The sequence below is a fragment of the Nomascus leucogenys genome, chromosome 7b (assembly GCF_006542625.1).
Source record: "Nomascus leucogenys isolate Asia chromosome 7b, Asia_NLE_v1, whole genome shotgun sequence".
Lineage (NCBI taxonomy): Eukaryota > Metazoa > Chordata > Mammalia > Primates > Hylobatidae > Nomascus > Nomascus leucogenys.
Genome location: NC_044387.1, coordinates 53,709,616 through 53,729,429, shown reverse-complemented (window position 1 = coordinate 53,729,429; position 19,814 = coordinate 53,709,616). Strand labels below are relative to the sequence as shown.

Here is a 19,814-nt window from a genome sequence, read left to right as displayed (position 1 = left end):
AATATGGTGAAACCCCGTCTCTAACAGAAATACAAAAATTAGCCGGGTGTGGTGGCATGTGCCTATAGTCCCACCTACTCAGGACAGGAGAATTGCCTGAACCTGGGAGGCAGAAGTTGCAGTGAGCCGAGATTGCGCCACTGTACTACAGCCTAGGTGACAGAGCAAAACTCAAAAAAAAAAAAAAAAAAAGATATTGCAGAAATGACAGTGTGACTCCAAGACTAGGCCATAAAAGACCTTGTGGCTTCTGCCTTGCTCTCTCTTGCTTTGCTCATTTTGAGGGAAGCTAGCCACTATGTCATAACGACACTTGGTAACCATATGTAGAGGCTCACATGGCGAGAAACCAAAACCTGCCAACAACCAGCACCAGTTTGCCAGCTATGTGAGAGAAGCACCTTGGAAGTTGGTCATCCAGCCCTGGTCAAGCTTTCAGATGGCTGCAACCCCATGAAAGACCCTGAGTCAGAACCACCCAGCTAAGCCACTCTCAAATTCCTACCAAAAGAAATTGAGATAATGTTTACTGGTGTTGCAAGCCGCTACGTTTGGAGGTAATTGTTACACTGCAATAGATAACACATAGGTACTCATTAAATATTTGTTAATGACTAAATGAATAAATGAATGATGAAGGCTGTGGTTTCTCCCTTACTGTGTTTTGCGGATATTTAACTTACAGATAACACCCCGAACCTAAGGAACCTCATGTTTCAGCTTTCCATACAAGGATAGAGTCTTCACGAATTCTCGAAAGATAAGTAGGGTAGAAACCATCTGTAAGAAACATTTAGAGGGAAATCAAATTGCTAATCTCAGCTGATCTGGGTTCTCAATTCTGCCAAGTTCAGGACACCATATATATTTTTGGGACAAAATGCAAAATAAGAATAAGCCATGTGCAAGTGTATAATGTCACTGTCCTAGAAAAAGTACATGTGCTAGTCTTTAAATATATCAGCTTTGAAATGCCACTTATGGATTGTTTCTATGGTACCAACCTATTTAAAGTTGTAACTGAGCAAGGATTTTTTATTCCCCAAATCTTTTGTAGGCAATATGGAAAGTGTGCTGTATGGCAGAGGCTGTAGAAATAAGAGGTTAGGAATGTGGACTCGGGGGTTATAACAAACTACCTTAGAATGTTGAAGAATCAAAGACGTGATGTCTGCAGAGTTTGGCTCTGTGGCCCTGAACACACAGGAATCATGATGTGGGACCCTATGCATGGTTTTGCAAAGTAAGCACCTGCCTGGGAGTTTGAGCTCCTGGGTTTCAGGCCTGGCCCTGTCCTTAAACTCACTGTGTGGTGCTGGCACCTCCCCTCTGCCAGGGGCTCCCCCACTGCCTCAGCTGTGAAAGGAGAGGTATAGACCCATAAGTGCTGGAGGGCCCTGCCAGACTCCTTCTGCCCAAAGAGCCTTGTTGCTTGGCAACCCCTTCTGCGAAGGCCACATGTCTGAGCCCCTCATTGGGAATGTGGAAATGAGTGTGGATGTTCCCAAATCTCAAAGCAACGTTTTTGTTTTTTTTTCCCCTCTGGGAAATGACAGGAGATCATGATAGATATGAGACCTTGAACCTAAAGCTCTGGTTGCCTTGTAAAAACTTTTCCTTGTTTTTCAAAGGCTGGGCATTTGATCCCAGAAATCCTGAAAAACCATGGATTTTTGAGACTGAAAGGGGTATGACATTGGGTTTTTAAAAATGAAGGCTGGAGCACTGGCTCACGCCTGTAATCCCAGCATTTTGGGAGGCCAAGGCAGGTGGATCACGAGGTCAGGAGTTCAAAACCAGCCTGGCCAACATGTTGAAACCCCATCTCTAATAAAAATACAAAAAGTAGCCAGGCATGGTGGTGCACACCTGTAATCCCAGCTACTCTGGAGGCTGAGGCAGGAGAATTGCTTGAACCCAGGAAGCATATGTTACAGTGAGCTGAGATCATGCCACTGCACTCCAGCCTGGGTGACACAGTGAGACTCTATCTGGGGGAAAAAAAAATTAAAACAAATAAAAAAACAAAAATTAGCTGGGCGTGGTGGCGTAATGCCAGCTACTTGAGAGGCTGAGGCATGAGAATCACTACAGCTGCACCTGTAAAGACAGCTACTTGGGAGGCTGAGGCATGAGAATCACTTGAATCTGGGAGGTAGAGGTTGCAAGTGAGCCAAGATTGTGCCACTGCACTGTAGCCTGGGCGACAGAGTGAGACTCTGTCTCAATAAATAAATAAATAAGAATATAGCCACAATCATTTAGAAAGCTCTTACCATGGCAGGAGCTTTACATGCACTAATTATCACTTTCTGTGTTTTTCTGAAAACAACTCTCTTAGAGCAGTACTGTGATTATCCCCAATCTACAGATGGAAAAACTGAGGTGCAGAGAGGTGAAACAACCTGCCCTTGGGCCCACATCTAAGAAGTAGCAAAGTGGAGATTCGGATCTTTGAAGTTTTTACTCCAGAGCTTTCATTTTAAGAAATTACAAAAAAGTTATAAGTACAGAGAGAAACATTTTCCCCGTAATAATTTGAGATTAAGGTGACCATTTGACACCTTATCCCCTGCCAAACACGCTGATTTACTTTCCAACAAACAAGGACATCCTCTGATGTACTTAACAGGCAACCACGAAAATCAGGAAATTAACATGGACACATCATTACCATGGCATCGTAGGTCCCATTTAAACTTTTCCAACTGTCTCTGTAACTTCAGGCAAAAAGATCAAGTTCAGAATCATGTGTTTAGTTGTCATGCCTCTTTGGTACCCTTCAGTTTGGAACAGTTCCAGGGTCTGTCTTTGATTTTCATGACCTTGGCACTTTCTAAGATTACAGTTTTGTATACAGCATGTCTCTTTATGTGGGTTTGTCTGATGTATCCTCATGATTACATCCAGGTTATGGATCTTTAGCAGGAATATCACAGGGATGATGTTGCAATCTTCCCAGGGCATCCTATCAAGTGCCACATAACTTCACTTTGTCCCATTCCTGACAATGGAGACTTTGATCACTAAATCAGAGCCTGCACTCTTAACTACCCCATGACAGTCCACAGAGGTCCCTTCTTCAGAAGCCACAGAGTGAGTTCCATTTGGTGAAGTAAATCCACTAGCATCAGGCCCTCATGATCAAAGTAATTGCAGCTCCATAAAATCTGCTGTAAAGCCATAAACATAGCTACAAAAAAGCCAAGCTTATGTATGCTTTTGGCTTTTGGGCTACAAACAGATGTAAATACATTCAGGCACAGACTAAAAACACTTTTTTCTCCTTTGTTTCCCTTACTCTGCTCCTGGCGGGGCTTGTAGTCTGTTAGACCCTCTCTCCCGGCCTTCAATGCTAAAACCACATTTTCTATTTCTTTCCTGAGTACATACTATGTGTCAGGCACAATGATTCTACATGTCACTAGGAATACAGAGATCATTAAGACACAGTCGTCATTCCTATGCAGCCCATATTTAACTGGGTACACAAAAATTATTGTTTAATTCTTAACAACTACTTGATGGTAGACTTAAGTATTTGACTCCAAGTCCCGTGCTCTTTTTACATTCCAACAATTGCCTCTTGAATCTTTTCATCACATAGAGCAGAGAGAGAAAAATTAAGCAAAAATTAATAGCTAACACTTCTTCAGCACCTACTGCTACCAGGTACGGTTTTCATTGCCTACAGTTTTATCTTATTGAATCCTTAACCATTTTGCAGAAGAGAAAACAGGCTTAGATGTAATGACTTGCCCAAGGTCCACAGCTGCTAAATTGCAGAGTCAAGGTTGGAACTCCAGAGCCTGTGGACACTTAAATGTCTACAAGCAGTCCTTGGGCTAGTGAGGGCTTCCCAGGGAGGGCCCATGACTGTTCTGCTCATTGTATCACATTGGCCTAGCACAGGTGAGGGGCACTCAGTATATTTTAATTAGATCAATGAATAAATTAATTAATTTACCAACCTGCTGGAAACGAAAAGAATGGAAACAGCTCCTGGATAGAATACTTAGGAACTCTAGAGTTTGCCCATTCATTCCTTCATTCCCTCTTAAACTCCTGCATACAGGCCACTGCCCTGTGCCCACGACGGTGCTTACACCGACAGCGTCAAAGATACAGGAATCAGAGTCTTGACCTTCATTATTCCCGTTTGAATGCTGTGTCCCAGGCCCCCTATTGCCTCACAGTATTTACCACAACTACCCTGTGGGCTAATCCTACATCTCTATTTTACGGATTTACAATCTCAGAGTGGCAAAGTCTCCTTAGGCCAAGGTAGCTCAGCGGATTCCACACCAGTCATCACAGGCTGAGCGTCACAGTACAAAGCGGGCGCGGCAGGGAGGCCGATTCCGCGGGGAAACCACTCCCCAGCTATTCTAGGCCTTGCAAATCCACCCTTCCTATCTAAGACCCCAACCGGCCGCTCTACAGCCATATCCGCCGTAGCGTACCACGATGCCCTGGCAGCCAGCAAGACATCCGCTGCCGACCAACGTCATTTCCGGCGCGCCGGCCACGGTGCATCCGGGTTCTGGTGTAGGAGCGGCGGTCTTCTCGCGCGGATTGTGAAGCTGAATTTGGTTCGCTGGACCCTCGGAGAGGTGAGCAACGCTGGCCACAAGGGGCCTCAGCGCCAGTGAGAATAGGGACGCAGGCTCAGGGAAGGCGAGCTTCGGTCCCAGACGTTGGGGTGTGGGGAGGGGAATCCATTTCGTAGACAGCTCACCGAGGCACGGAGAGGGGCGGTGCTGCTTGGGGTCAACTGGGATTTAGGGCTTGGGTTCAGTTAAGAACCTGAGCCTCCTTCGCCAAACCTAGACAGCAAGAGAGAGACAAGCCCGAGGCCTGACTTCTAGCACTCCTGAGTTTGAGCCCTATGAGCAGTGGAACCTAGGGTAAGTTACTAACTTCTCTGAACCTCCTTTTTCTTATCTGAAGCATGAAAACTAACGGTACCTACTTTGCAGAAGTGTCTTGATGTAGACGGTTGATAATCGGTCTCAAGCGACCAGCATGTACCTAGCATCTGCTGATGAGGGCTTCATAACTTGTGAAGGGCTTATTACCACTTACTATGCCCACAGAGGCAGTGGTATTATTTAACCATATGTATTTGAGATTCCCCACCTTTTCTGAAAACCCTTCTGTCCTGAACACTCCTGGAAGAGGTTGGGACCCGCTGCACCCAACCAGTGCACCAGTGAGTAGAAGAAGGCAGAGATAACCTTTTGCCTGAGGTGACCAGAGTTTGACACTGCCTGTGGAAGTAAACTCCGTGTGCCTTAAGGCTGCTTTCAGCAAGACAAGAATCACAATTGCTGTCACCTGTTGAGTGTATTATTGTGTAGTGCACCATGCTTGGCGCTTCACGTGCATTTAATTCTCATACACTGGGTATCTGATAGAGTTGAATTTGAACTCAGGCTTCGATTTTAGCGTGCCTGATTTTGCAGTCACTTTGCTAAGTTTACTCCCTAGTCCCATAATAATAATGATGATTGTGATGGTAAATACTGAATGTCAACTTGATTGGATTGAAGGATACGCAGTACTGATCCTGGGTGTGACTAATGTGGGTGTTGCCAAAGGAGATTAACATTTGAGTCTGTGGGTGAGGAAGGGCAGACCCACCCTCAATCTGTGTGGACATAATCTAATCAGCTGCCAGCACGGCAAGAATATAAGCAGGTAGAAAAATGTGAAAAGAGAGACTGGCCTAGCCTCCCAGCCTACATCTTTCTCCCGTGCTGGATGCTTCCTGCCCTCGAACATTGAACTTCAAGTTCTTCAGCTTTGGAATTTGACTGGCTCTCCTTGCTCCTCAGCCTGCAGACAGCCTATTGTGGGACCTTTTGATCGTGTGAGTTAATACTTAATAAGCTCCCCTTTATATATATTATGTCTATTCCATTAGTTCTTTCCCTCTAGAGAACCCTAATACAATGATTAACCTAATCATGGGACTAAAGTAGAAGCTATCGTTTCTTGAGCACTTATTTTGAACTCATTGAATTTGCCTTATAAGCCTTCTCTAAGGTTGGTATAGTAGTTTATCCCAATTTAAGAAAGACAACTGAATCTGGTCACCCAGCTACCGTGAGGTAGATTCTATATATCAATCCCTGGACATCTGACTACTAAAATAGTGTTCATAATTACTACAGTCTTTCAGCTCATCAGAAGAAATTTATGTTTTGTGAGGAAAACTGAAAATTTTGTTTCATCAAGTAATGTATTTCAAAAAGCATATTCTAAAAAAATCACTCTCCTAGGACCACCAAGGATCCAGATATAATTCTTTCCTCAGTAATAGAAAAAAGGATCTGGGATCTAAGAAGATATCTACTCATTTTCTAAGGTAATAATGTACAAAATAACCTACTTAGTTATTTTTGTGTGGTTTGTGTATGTGTGAATATGTGTGATATTTATGACTAGGACAAGGAAATACGTACTTTTAAAGAATCATAGACTGTTGGGAGTAGTATTTTGTTCACCTGTTTTAGTACTGATTGTTATCTAAAAGTAGGTTTTTAATATCTTCTTTATTGAATAGTAATGCCGATTTTAATGGACTTTGAATTTGGAGAAAGTTCTGAAGGCAGCAAGGAATAGAGACTCACAAGGAATCCTCCTACTGCTGCCCCCAGGACTTACAGCCTGTGCTCTTTTTGTCTCTTCCTTTAGTGACTGGCCATGTCATTGTCCCACTTATACCGGGATGGGGAAGGCCGCATTGATGATGATGATGACGAGCGGGAGAACTTTGAGATCACTGACTGGGATCTCCAGAATGAGTTCAACCCCAACCGACAGCGCCACTGGCAGACCAAGGAAGAAGCCACCTACGGGGTGTGGGCAGAGCGAGACTCGGATGATGAGAGGCCCAGCTTTGGAGGCAAACGGTATTGCGTGGCATGGGGGCTGCTTCACCTTGCTTTAGGGAAGAGGGGGAAGATGGACAGGGAGTGGAGGAGATACCCTGATAAGTATACTTCTCACTTGGCCTTGTTGAGACTGTTAGCTGTGACATCATCTCGAGAGGTCTGGTTTCCTCTTTAGGCTAGAGTGCTGCTCTTTCACTGATTTATTTTATTCTATTTATTTATTTTTTTTTTTTGAGACACAGTTTCACTCTGTTGCCCAGGCTGGAGTGCAGTGACATGATCTTGGCTTGCTGCAACCTCCACCTTCCGGGTTTAAGTGATTCCCATGCCTCAGCCTCCCAAGTAGCTGGGATTACAGGCACACGCCACCACCTCCAGCTAATGTTTGTATTATTAGTAGAGACGGGGTTTTGCCATGTTGGCCAGGCTGGTCTTGAACTCCTGGCCTCAAGTGATCCACCTGCCTCAGCCTCCCAAAGTGCTGGGATTACAGGCGTGAGCCACCACGCCTGGCCTCACTGATTTAATTATCAGTGTTTATTGAGCGATTACTATGTATTAGGCCTGTGCTTTAATAAACCCATTTTTGCCTTCCTGGAGCCCAGACTCTAGAAGATGGAAATAGGCATTAACAATTCAGACAATCAAACTTGTAACTATGATGTAGGACACGAGGGACATGAGGACATGAGGGAGAACACATTTTGGGGCATTTCACCTATTCTGAGAGGTCAAGGAAGGTGTCTGTGGAGAAAAGTGACCCTTAAGCTGATATGACTGACAGTAGAAGGTAACTAGGGTGGTAGAAGAGGTTCCAATATGCAAAGGCCTTTGATGGGAAGCATCACGGTATTCACAAGGATATGAAAGGCTTGGGGGCTGGAGCAGAGAGGGGGAAGGGTAGCATAGTGTGTGTGATAGAGAGGGTGTGATGTGGGGCTGGGTTATGTTTTGAGAAGACCCTTTTGCTGGTGTGCTCAATAGTCATGGAGCCACAGTGGAAGACTGTAAGGAGCCCAAGCCAGTGGTCCCTGCACAGGTAGTGGAGGCCTGGTCTAGGATAGTGGTGGGTGATGAGGATTCAGGCTGCACGTCTCCTCCCCAGCACAAGGTTATGTGTGCCCTGGCTGAACCTCACTTGACCAGGGTGTGCAGGCTTGGGGGTTTTTTCCTCCATGGCCCCCCCGTGGCCTCTAGGCTCCATCCTATTGAGAGTGTGCCTTTTTCTTTTTCTTTTTCTTTTTTTTTTTTGAGATGAAGTCTTGCTCTGTTGCCAGGCTGGGGTACAGTGGTGTGATCTTGGCTCACTGCAACCTCTGCCTCCTGGGTTCAAGCGAATCTCCTGCCTCAGCCTCCCAAGTAGCTGGGACTACAGACACGTGCCATCACACTCAGCTAATTTTTGTATTTCTAGTAGAGATGGGGTTTCACCATGTTGGCCAGGATGGTCTCAATCTCTTGACCTTGTCATCCGCCTGCCTCGGCCTCCAAAAGTGCTGGGATTACAGGTGTAAGCCACCACACCCAGCTGAGAATGTGCCTTTTTCAAAGGAGGCTGGGGGAGAAAGAGTATAGAGATTAGTCCAAACTTCTCATCCACAAGGAAGTCTGAAAGTGGATGACAAATAGATCAGGGAATAAGAATTCCATAATCATAAGATAATAATAATAGCTAACATCTCTTGGCTGCTTACTTGTTCTGGCTATTTCACAAGTCTGGATTAATTTTCCTTATGAGAAAGGCACCATTATTGTCCCCATTTTACAGATTAAGAGACTGAGGCTAATAGTCATACAACTAGGCAGAGACTTAAGCTAGAATCGGAACCTGGACCTATCTGACTTTAGAGTTTGGGATCTAAATCACCAAGTTTTATTACACTTTTAGGAAAAAAACTCCCTAAATTCTGTTGGTGCCCTGAGGATGTTGAATTACTAGGTTGGTCGTTTTACAAGGCATCACTTTATTTGCTGTATTCCCAGGTTTTCTTTTTTTCTTCGAAACACAGTCTCTGTTGCCCAAGCTGGAGTGTGCAGTGGCGTGACCTCAGCTCACTGCAACTTCTGTCTCCTGGGTTCAAGTGTTTCTCATGCGTCAGCCTCCTGAGTGGCATGGGATTACGGGCGTGTGCCACCACACCCAGCTAATTTTTTTTATTTTTATTAGAGATGGGATTTTGCCATGTTGGCCAGGCTGGTCTCGAACTCCTGGCCTCAAGCCTCCCAAAGTGCTGAGATTATGGGCGTGAGCTGCTGTACCCGGCTCCAGGGTTTTTTATTGTAATTTTTTCTTTTTTAAACCACACAGTACAAATATATCAATTTTATTTTATACAAAAAGGACCTGAGGTTAATGGCTTAATGTAAGTGCTTGAAGCAGTTAGAGTTTAAATCAATATATTTCATTTTATAGAGTTAATTTCTTATTTCTTAGGGAACTGTAGTGTAATTTTCTTTCTTTCTTTTCTTTTTTTTTTTTTTTTTTGGAGACAAGGTCTCACTCTTTTGCCCAAGCTGGGGCACAGTGACGTGATTATAGCTCACCGCAGCTTCAGCTTCCTGGGCTCAAGCAATCCTCCCATCTCAGCTTCCCATGTAGTTGGGACCACAGGCTTGCACAACCATGCCTGGCTAATTTTTATTTATTTATTTTTTATCGAGATGAAGTCTCACCATGTTGCCCTGGCTGGAAATTTTCACATTCAAATAAATTTAATGGCTAGGAGCTTTTTCTGAGTTGGATTAATATAATTGTTACATGCTTTACATTCATATAATCTTTCAATGGGTTTTATTTATGATTATCCATCAAAATTTCTGCTCCTGTTGGATTTTTGTACTTGAAATAGTTTTCAAAACAAATGCTTTTTATGATAAATTAATTTTTAAAATGTAGGAAAATTGTATTATCACATCATATTTTGAATTTGTAATCAACGCTACGTTGATGTGGTAACTCTTCAGCCGTAGAGGAATATGTCAGGTAAAATGTTAAGTGTGACTACAGGAAGCCAAATCTGGGGTCCTTTGGCTTTTCCGACACATTAAAAAATGTGTTACTTTTTTAAAAAACCTCCCATGAGATTCACTCTAAGGAGTTTTCAAGCATGTAGTTTCTGCAAAGGGATTGCTGCAGAGAAAAGAGTTCTTTACCGACCCCGTGGGGCTTTGTTTCTGTGCCTACAGGGCCCGTGACTACTCTGCGCCAGTCAACTTCATCAGCGCAGGGCTCAAGAAAGGGGCAGCGGAGGAGGCAGAGTTGGAAGATTCTGATGACGAAGAGAAACCTGTTAAGCAGGACGACTTTCCTAAGGATTTTGGACCAAAGAAGTTAAAAACGGTAGAGTCTTTATTGCAGGATTGTGACCCTAGTAATATCCTTCAAAGGTCATTGTGGCCCAAGCATTTTCTAGCCAGGGAGAAACTCATCTGGAATGCATTTTGTGAATGTCTCCTTTTGGTGGCAGGTTTCTGTGAGTTGTGAAGTGTGTAGTGCAGTCTCTTCCTTCCTAACACACATTTTTGGTTCATATGACACTTTTCGTAGTGCTGTATAACTTAGGCCATTTTCCTGTTGGCCAAGCTTTCTTAGATTTTTCTTCTTTTTGTTTTCTATTAACTAAGCTTTGATTTTTCTTTGCAGGGTGGCAATTTTAAGCCCAGCCAGAAAGGTTTTGCAGGAGGAACCAAATCTTTCATGGACTTCGGCAGCTGGGAAAGACACACAAAAGGAATTGGACAGAAGCTTCTTCAGAAGATGGGCTACGTCCCTGGACGGGGCCTCGGGAAGAATGCACAAGGTATTGCACCTTTGTCGTCTTGCATGATGGAGGAGGGCAGGCAGAGGGAAGGAGAGGGGCATTGGGAGAGGAGGTTTGCTTTTCCCTTTTAAAAGCACTTTATCTCTCCAGCCTGGTTTGCCAGCACAAGACATTTGCGCTCCTAAGCTACCTTGCTTTATCAAAGCTCAAGTTAAATAAGTAATTGTTTCAACAGGAAGAAAAGGGTTAGGGCCTAAAACAGGCTGCAAACAGGTTGAAGACAGGCTTTTTTTCTGGTCCTGACCAGTGCTTCTAAAAACAAAAATGAGGCTGGGTGTGGTGGCTCACGCCTGTAATCCCAGCACTTTGGGAGGCCAAAGCGGGTGGATCGCTTGAGGTTAGGAGTTCAAGACCAGCCTGACGAACGTGGCGAAACCCTGTCTCTACTAAAAATATAAAAATCTGCTGGGTGCGGTGGCATGCGCCTGTAATCCCAGCTACTCAGGAGGCTGAGGCAGGAGAATCACTTGAACCCAGGAGGTGGGGGTTGCAGTAAGCCGAGATCATGCCACTGCACTCCAGCCTGGGCAACAGAGCGAGACTCTGTCTCTGAATGAATGAATAAATAAATAAATAAATAAATAAATAAATAAATAGAATAGAATAGAATAGAATAAATAAATAGAGTAAATAAAAACAAAAATGAATTCGTTGCTAATATTTAAAAAACAGACAATTTCACCTAAAATTCCAGATTTTGCCTGGCAGTAGTTAGTTGAGGCAAGTGAGAGCTGCTCCTGGGACGATGGACATGGTCTTCTCTTGGAGGCAGTCTCCACGGCCTCCTGTTGTCTTCTACCCCAACCCACAGGAACTTTTCTTGGTCCCACAGTCATTTGAGTTCGCCATCCCTACTCACAAGGGTTATAGTTTTGCGGAAATGGTTATTTGTCCTTCAGGAATACCAGTAAAACATTGTGCATAGCTTTTTTTAATAGCTAGAGCCATATGGCTGTAAAACTGGCTGAGCAAATCCTCCATTGGTTCCTTCCATCTTCCTCTAGTAGCCCAGTCTCCTCCTGTCTTCTCATGGCCAGCCCCACTGAGACACAGCCCCTGTCACACTCTTACCTTCTTGAGACCAAAGCCTCTCAAACCAAACAGTTGGATTCTTCCTACAGAACATTTCCCCTCTTCTTGAGCTATTTCCTATGCATGACTGCCAGGTAGATATAATCAAATATATCCTCCATATTCAGATTCCAGTCTCTAATAATAACATTATTATTTTTTGAGACAGAATTTCACTCTTGTCGCCCAGACTGGAGTGCAATGGCACGATCTCAACTCATCTGCAACCTCCGCCTCCTGGGTTCAAGTGATTCTCCTGCCTCATCCTCCCGAGTAGCAGGGATTACAGGCATCTGCCACCATGCCCAGCTAATTTTTGTATTTTTGGTAGAGACGGGGTTTTACTGTGTTGGCCAGGCTGGTCTCGAACTCCTGACCTCAAGTGATCCACCCTCCTCGGCCTCCCAAAGTGCTGGGATTGTAGGCGTGAGCCACTGTGCCCAGCCTCTAAATAATTATTAAAGTGAAATCCAGTTTATGTGTTGAAAACATTAGGTACATGAAAAATACATGAACGTGAGTAAAGATACACTGAATGAGAATGAGGGGATAGTGTTTTTGCTTTTTTTTTTTTTTTTTGATAATAAGGTCTCACTCTGTTACCTAGGGTGGAGTGCAATGGCATGGCATGATCATAGCCCACTGCAGCCTCAACCTCCTGGGCTCAAGCCTGCCAAGTAGCTGGGACCACAGGCACACTCTGCCGTGCCTGGCTAATTTTTTCTTTTTTTGTAGATGGGGTCCTACTATGTTGCCCAGGCTGGTTCAAGACCTTGGCCTGCCAAAGTGCTAGGATTACAAGCATGAGTCACCACGCCTGGCCCAGGGATAGCTTTTATTTAAGACTTCAGTGGAACTAAATGGAAGGGAGGCAGGGATGGAAAATTTGGAGTCGGCGGAACATCTTCATTGAAATGTTGTGGTCCTATTCGTAAACTCTTTTATGAGAAAAATAACATTTATAAAACAAGAGTTATAAAAAAGTTAAACATAGGAGATAGGAACTCCTAAGTAAAATATGTAAGGAGTCTTATGTTAAATTGCAGCTTCACTTCAGTCAGAATCAATATAATATCGGAATTATTGCATTTTCCCTAATAGAGGCTTCCAAAGAAGTGAAGCGTCGAGTTTAGTATGCTGGAGTTCTCAGTTATCAATGTAGTGTTCTGTTTTCTTCCTGTCCACTAAACAATCCAAGTGGAAATGGAAATCTATTTGGGATATAAATAAACTAGTCAGCAGACTGTTCTGTGGTAGCATAAATGCTCATAAGTTTCAAATCACAAGGGACAAGAGTAGTGTTCTGAGGGCAGAGAATAGCTCTCCTTTCTGTGTAGCATGTTATTTTGTGGAAGGACCAAGAAACTGTCATTTCACTGAGTGGCTGATTCACATACATGAATTGCTGTGATCGTAAGACTCTCTTTTTATCTTTTGCTGAAATTCCTCAGGTATCATTAACCCAATCGAAGCCAAGCAGAGAAAGGGAAAAGGTGCTGTGGGGGCTTATGGATCCGAGCGCACCACTCAGTCCATGCAAGACTTCCCTGTGGTTGACTCAGAGGAAGAAGCTGAAGAGGTAACTGGAAGTCAGGAGACATGGGTGGATGGTGTCCTGTCCATTTCCAATGGCTGTTCATTTATCCCTTCATTCTGTTAGTCCTCAGATGTTTATTGTACACGTACCATATGCCAGGTACTGGGCTGAAGGCTAGGTGCACCATGATGAGAGGGCTAGGGTGGCCAGAGAGTAAACCAGCAGCTACGGTGTGGAAGTGGCAGTTGAAATGGCAGAAGGTGCTAGGAGCTGCCTAGACAGAAAATAAGGTTGGGGGTTGGGAGGTGGTGTTGACCTACTTTTATAAATAGGCTGGTCAGGGAAACCTTTTAGGAAAGGAAACATTTCAGTTGAGACTTGGCAGAAGGGTGAGCTGAGAAGCCAGAGGACACTGAGAGGCTCTGAGCTTGGTGGTTAAGAAACCATAAAGGAAGCTCTTGTGGTGGAAGGGTGGTACACAAAGCAGAGGGGAAGGAAGTGCATTCAGAGGGGTGGGTGGTCCACATGACAGCCATTTTTAGGTGCTCGGGTTTCATCCCAAGTGCAGCAGGGCGCCATCTGCTGGCAGCTGTGCGTCCCTTTTCCCCAGTGATAGAAGGGGCCAGCTCTCTTGATTGAAGTATTACTCTTTTCCCATTTGAATTTATGGGGGAAAGCAGGATGCTGCAAAGAAACATGTTACTGTTCATGTCACTGATCTTTTGATGAAAGAATCATTTGATAAATGTGGGATTGACCACTCTGAGTCAGGGGTTCTCAGACTTAGAAGCCTACAGGTGCCAGGCACACCACAGAAGCAAGTAAGATGAGCTAGGTGCTAGACAATAAAGAGTGGTGGAGACTGTGGCACAGAGGTGAGGCTGTAGTCTGTCTAGAAGGTAAATCTTTATTCAGCTCTAAGTGATTGTTGCTTATGAGGATGTGGGCTCAGTATTGCCTGATCCTCTGATTTTCCCAAAGTAGCCAGATGTCTAGATACTTTTAGAGAAAAAATGACAAGTCTTAACCAGTATGAGAAAAACATAATGACAACCCCAAAACCAACTTCTGTGGGCTGGACTCTACTACTGTCACACTAAGAAAGTTTACGAATTTGTGTTGGGCCGCATTCAGAGCCGTCCTGGGCTGCGGGTTGGACAAGCTTGCCTTAGCTCCTCCTGTAGAAAGGTTTTGCGGAACCTGATTATAAGAGATACCTTTGCTTTGAGAGTTAAGGCCTGCTTATTTATCTTCATTTTAAAGTTAGAAACGAGGATTTGTGTACTTACAAAATCCTTTACATTGCATTTCTAAGTTTTACATGAGGTACATTTAATAGTATAGTGCCTGCCCATAGTAGATGCTCAATAAATGTTGTTTCCTTTATTTTTGTTTCTCCCTCCCATCTGGTGCACCTGCCTTCTGAACCGCATTATTTGTAAGAGGGCGAAGGGGGTCAAGGAGTATCATTAGATAGTTTTGGTGTCTTGCAGGTGCATCCTTTCCTTCCTTCATATAGAGCTTGTAAATAAATCTAAGACAGTGAATGGTGATATCTGCTAATGGTCTCAGCTACCTCACCTGTTGTAAAAAGTGGTTGTTCCTTGCTGCATCTAACTGTATTATTCTGGTTCAGGAGTTTCAAAAGGAGCTGAGCCAGTGGAGGAAAGACCCAAGTGGAAGCAAGAAGAAGCCCAAATACTCTTACAAGACTGTGGAAGAGTTGAAGGCCAAGGGCAGGATTAGCAAGAAGCTCACTGCTCCCCAGAAGGAACTTTCTCAAGTCAAGGTACAGGGGCCCTTGGACACCTGGTACAGGATCCACACCCCAGAATTAATCACTGAACATGTTCTAGGGTTTTTTGGATCTTTTAGCTGGGCTTTTTCTTTCTTTCTTTTTTTTTTTTTTTTTTTTGGTACCTTGCTTTTCTCACTTATTTATGGGAGTGTAATGAATAGGAACATGCTCACATAGTATTAATATGTTCCTATTCATTACACTCCCATATTTAGTAATAGTTACAAGTTCCTTCTGTGCCAGGCACTCTTCACGGCACTACACTGGCAAACCAAATGATGTTCCTGTGTTTCTGGAGCTTACATCAGTGAATTTAATAACATTCTTGTTATTAAAAACTCAGTGCAAAGTGTTTATAATGAGCACGTAATTCCAGAGAGTGGCTGTACTGTATTATTTGATCCTACCTCCGTTGTTAGACGTTTAGCTTTTATCTGGTTTAGTTTGGGTTTTTGGCTGATTAGTTTGTATATGAAAGTTTGTCTTTGTTTCAGACTTTTTTTTTTTTTTTTTTGAGACGGAGTCTCGCTCTGTCACCCAGGCTGGAGTGCAGTGGCGCGATCTCGGCTCACTGCAAGCTCCGCCTCCCGGGTTCACGCCATTCTCCTGCCTCAGCTTCTCCAAGTAGCTGGGACTACAGGCACCCGCCACCACGCCCGGCTAATTTTTTTGTATTTTTAGTAGAGACGGGGTTGCACCGTGGTCTCGATCTCCTGACCTCGTGATCCACCTGCCTCGGCCTCCCAAAGTGCTGGGATTACAAGCGTGAGCCACCGCGCCCGGCCCAGACATTTTTTAAGAATAGACATGTACATGTGCAATCACCATGTTGAATACAAAAGTACTTAAGGCATTTAAATACTCAGAAGGTCGTATTAACTCTCTCTGAACAGGAGGGCGGGAGAGAGTCCCCAGGGCTCCTTAGCCAGCATTGAGTATTTTCTTTTTTTAAGATAGATTAAATTTTTAGCCACTGTTATGTGCATATAGTGTATTAAGTTTTCCATTACTTGGCTGGGCATGGTGGCTCACGCCTGTAATCCCAGCACTTTGGGAGACCTAGGTGGGCAGATCACGAGGTCAGGAGATTGAGACCATCCTGTAACATGGTGAAACCCCATCTCTACTAAAAATACAAAAAATTAGCCAGACGTGGTGGCGGGCGCCTGTAGTCCCAGCTACTCGGGAGGCTGAGGCAGGAGAATGGCATTTACCCAGGAGGCGGAGCTTGCAGTGAGCGGAAATTGTGCCACTGCACTCCAGGCTGGGGGACAGAGCGAGACTCTGTCTCAAAAAAAAAAAAAAAAAAGTTTTCCATTACTTTTCCAAGTAGTCAAAGAACAGTGGTGACAGTTGCCTGTTGTCATTTGCTGTAGGATATGTAGTGTGTCATAGACCTCAAAGAAAGCCTTTAGTGGGGTTCTCAAACATGTGCTGTTATCTGGACGACCTGATAAGAAATATGGGTGTCTAGGTGCCTCCCAGGAATTTTGAGTCTAGACTGAACCTCAGGACTCTTTTTTTTCCTCCAGTGATTCTAAAGCTGGTGGTTCATGGATCACACTCTTACTTAAAAAGTGGTGATGAATCATTCTGTTTCACAAGTGCAGTCCGTATTCACATTTCCTGTTTTCCTAAAATATTGGAATTAGCTCATTGTCTAGGTTGCCTTTGTTCAATTAGCCTTTTGTATATTTTATTTTGTTTTAAAATTAAAAGGCCGGGCGCAGTGGCTCACGCCTGTAATCCCAGCACTTTGGGAGGCCGAGGCAGGCAGATCACAAGGTCAGGAGATTGAGACCTTCCTGGCTAACACAGTAAAACCCCATCCCTACTAAAAATACAAAAAATTAGCCAGGTGTGGTGATGAGTGCCTGTAGTCCCAGCTACTCTGGAGGCTGAGGCAGGAGAATGGTGCAAACCCGGGAGGCGGAGCTTACAGTGAGCTGAGATCGCGCCACTGCACTCCAGCCTGGGCAACAGAGTGAGATTTCTGTCTCAAAAAAAAAAAAAATTAATTAATTAATTAATTTAATTAAAAAAACTTTGTTATTACAATAGCAGTGTGTAGTACATTTTAGAAAATTAGGAAATAGGCAAAAATGTAGAAAATATTTTCCATCCTTCCAAGATTACCAAATGTTAACATCTTGTTATACATCCTAGATCTTTTTCTATGCTTATGTGCATTTTTTTAATCAAAATATGATATTCTGATTGTATGTTACCTTCTTTGATCAGTACAGCTTGTGCCTTTCCATTAAAATAAATTTTCACATCTACTAATACTCAGTCCCTATTTAAATTTCATGTTTCCCTAAAAAGTCTTCTCCATCTGGCTTGTTCACAGTGATCCAACCTAGAACTGCTCGCTGCATCTGATTTTGTCCCTGGAGTCTCCTTTAGGCTAGGACAGTGTGGTTCCCACTTTACAACACTGCCCTTCTCCAGCTATGTTGAATAATGTGGTTTCTACACACTTCCCCTGTCATGGGGCCTTCCCCTGGGCTTAGCTGTGTGTTTAACAGGGCTACAGCGGTGTTAACCTTCATCCCTCTACGTTTTCCAAGGTCATAGACATGACAGGCCGGGAGCAGAAGGTCTACTACAGCTACAGTCAGATCAGCCACAAGCACAATGTTCCCGATGATGGGCTGCCACTGCAGTCCCAACAGCTGCCACAGTCTGGCAAAGAGGCCAAGGCCCCGGGCTTTGCGCTGCCCGAGCTAGAGCACAACCTGCAGCTGCTCATTGACCTCACGGAGCAGGAGATCATCCAGAATGACCGGCAGCTACAGTATGAGCGGGACATGGTGGTCAACCTCTTCCACGAGTTGGAGAAGATGACCGAGGTCCTGGACCACGAGGAGCGGGTCATCTCCAACCTCAGCAAGGTCCTGGAGATGGTGGAGGAGTGCGAGCGGCGGATGCAGCCCGACTGCAGCAACCCCCTCACCCTGGACGAGTGTGCCCGCATCTTTGAAACCTTACAGGACAAGTACTATGAGGAGTACAGGATGTCCGACCGTGTGGACCTCGCTGTGGCCATCGTCTATCCACTCATGAAGGAGTACTTCAAGGAGTGGGATCCCCTCAAAGTGAGTTGTTGGGAAAATCAACCTATCCCTGCCTCGGTTGGGCTTACCCTTGCTTGATGAGTTGGTCCAATGGGCAGGGAGGGCTGGAGAGCCCGCTGCCCCTCAGCTGCTCGCCTTTCTCCTCAGGACTGCACTTACGGCACCGAGATCATCTCCAAGTGGAAAAGCCTCCTGGAGAATGACCAGCTCTTGTCCCATGGCGGACAGGACCTCTCGGCAGATGCCTTTCACAGGTACCACAGAGCAGGGCTCTGCACCCCAGCTCCTTTCTCCTGGGGGGTTGGGAAGGATTGCTGAAGGTGGGGGAAGGCAGCAGTGCTGGCCTTGATTAATTCTCTGCTCATGCTGACACTGCTTTAGGAATTTAAATTCATTTGGGTATGAATTCTTTTTATTTTATTTTTTTGAAATGTTTTATTTCCATAGGGTTTTGGGGAACAGTTAGTATTTGGTTACATGAGTAAGTTCTTTAGTGACATTTTGGTGTACCCATCTCCTGAGCAGTATACACTGAACCCAATTTGTAGTCTTTTTTTTTTTTTTTGAGACGGAGTCTCACTCTGTCACCAGGCTAGAGTGCAGTGGCGTGATCTCAGCTCACTGCAGCCTCCAACTGCCTGGTTCAAGCGATTCTCCTGCCTCAGCCTCCCAAGTAGCTGGTATCACAGGCACACGCCACCATGCCCAGCTAATTTTTGTATTTTTAGTAGAGACAGGGTTTCACCATGTTGGCCAGGATGATCTCGATCTCCTGACCTCATGATCCACCTGCCTCAGCCTCCAAAAAAGTGCTGGGATTACAGGCGTGAGCCACCGTGCCTGGTTCAATTTGTAGTCTTTTATCCCTCACCCCCTTCCCACCCTTTCCCCGAGTCCCCAAAGTCCATTGTGTCATTCTTACGCCTTTGCGTCCTCATAGCTTAGCTTCCACTCATAAGTGAGAACATAAGATGTTTGGTTTTCCATTCTCAAGTTACTTCACTTAGAATAATAGTCTCCAATTCCAACCAGGTTGTTGCGAATGCCATTAATTCATTCCTTTTTATGGCTGAGTCATATTCCATTATATTTATACCACAGTTTCTTTATCCACTCGTTGATTGGTGGGCATTTGGGTTGGTTCCACATTTTTGCAATTGCGAATTGTGCTGCTGTAAATTTGTGTGAGCAAGTATCTTTTTCGTATATGACTCTTTTTTTTTTTTTGGAGATGAAGTCTTGCTTTGTTGCCAGGCTGGAGTGCAGTGGTGCTATCTTGGCTCACTGCAACCTCTGCCTCCCGGGTTCAAGCGATTCTCCTGCCTCAGCCTCCCGAGTATCTGGGACTACAGGCGCTCGCCACCATGCCCAGCTAATTTTTGTATTTTTAGTAGAGACAGGGTTTCACCATGTTGGCCAGGATGGTCTCGATCTCTTGACCTCGTGATCCACCCGCCTCGGCCTCCCAAAGTGCTGGAATTACAGGCGTGAGCCACCATGCCCAGCCATGACTTCTTTTCCTCTGGGTAGATACCCAGTAGTGGGATTGCTGGATCAAATGGTAGTTGTACTTTTAGTTCTCTAAGGAATCTCCACACTTTTCCATAGTGG

The 19,814-nt window shown here is 44.5% G+C and overlaps 1 protein-coding gene across 4 annotated transcripts in view; it reads left to right on the top strand.

Moving 5' to 3' along the window:
* The first annotated feature begins 4,531 nt into the window (after positions 1-4,531).
* TFIP11 (tuftelin interacting protein 11) overlaps positions 4,532-19,814 on the top strand; it is a 21,345-nt gene continuing 6,062 nt past the window's right edge. Inside the window, exons 1-10 of one of the 4 annotated variants that reach the window (XM_030816011.1) lie at positions 4,532-4,613; positions 4,845-4,907; positions 6,285-6,370; positions 6,700-6,917; positions 10,086-10,239; positions 10,543-10,699; positions 13,243-13,370; positions 14,965-15,117; positions 17,697-18,224; positions 18,351-18,457. In XM_030816011.1, coding sequence (XP_030671871.1) covers positions 6,709-6,917; positions 10,086-10,239; positions 10,543-10,699; positions 13,243-13,370; positions 14,965-15,117; positions 17,697-18,224; positions 18,351-18,457 — 1,436 coding nt within the window. In that variant the 5' untranslated portion in view covers positions 4,532-4,613; positions 4,845-4,907; positions 6,285-6,370; positions 6,700-6,708. The other 3 variants (XM_030816012.1, XM_030816009.1, XM_030816010.1) reach the window with 3 other exon arrangements.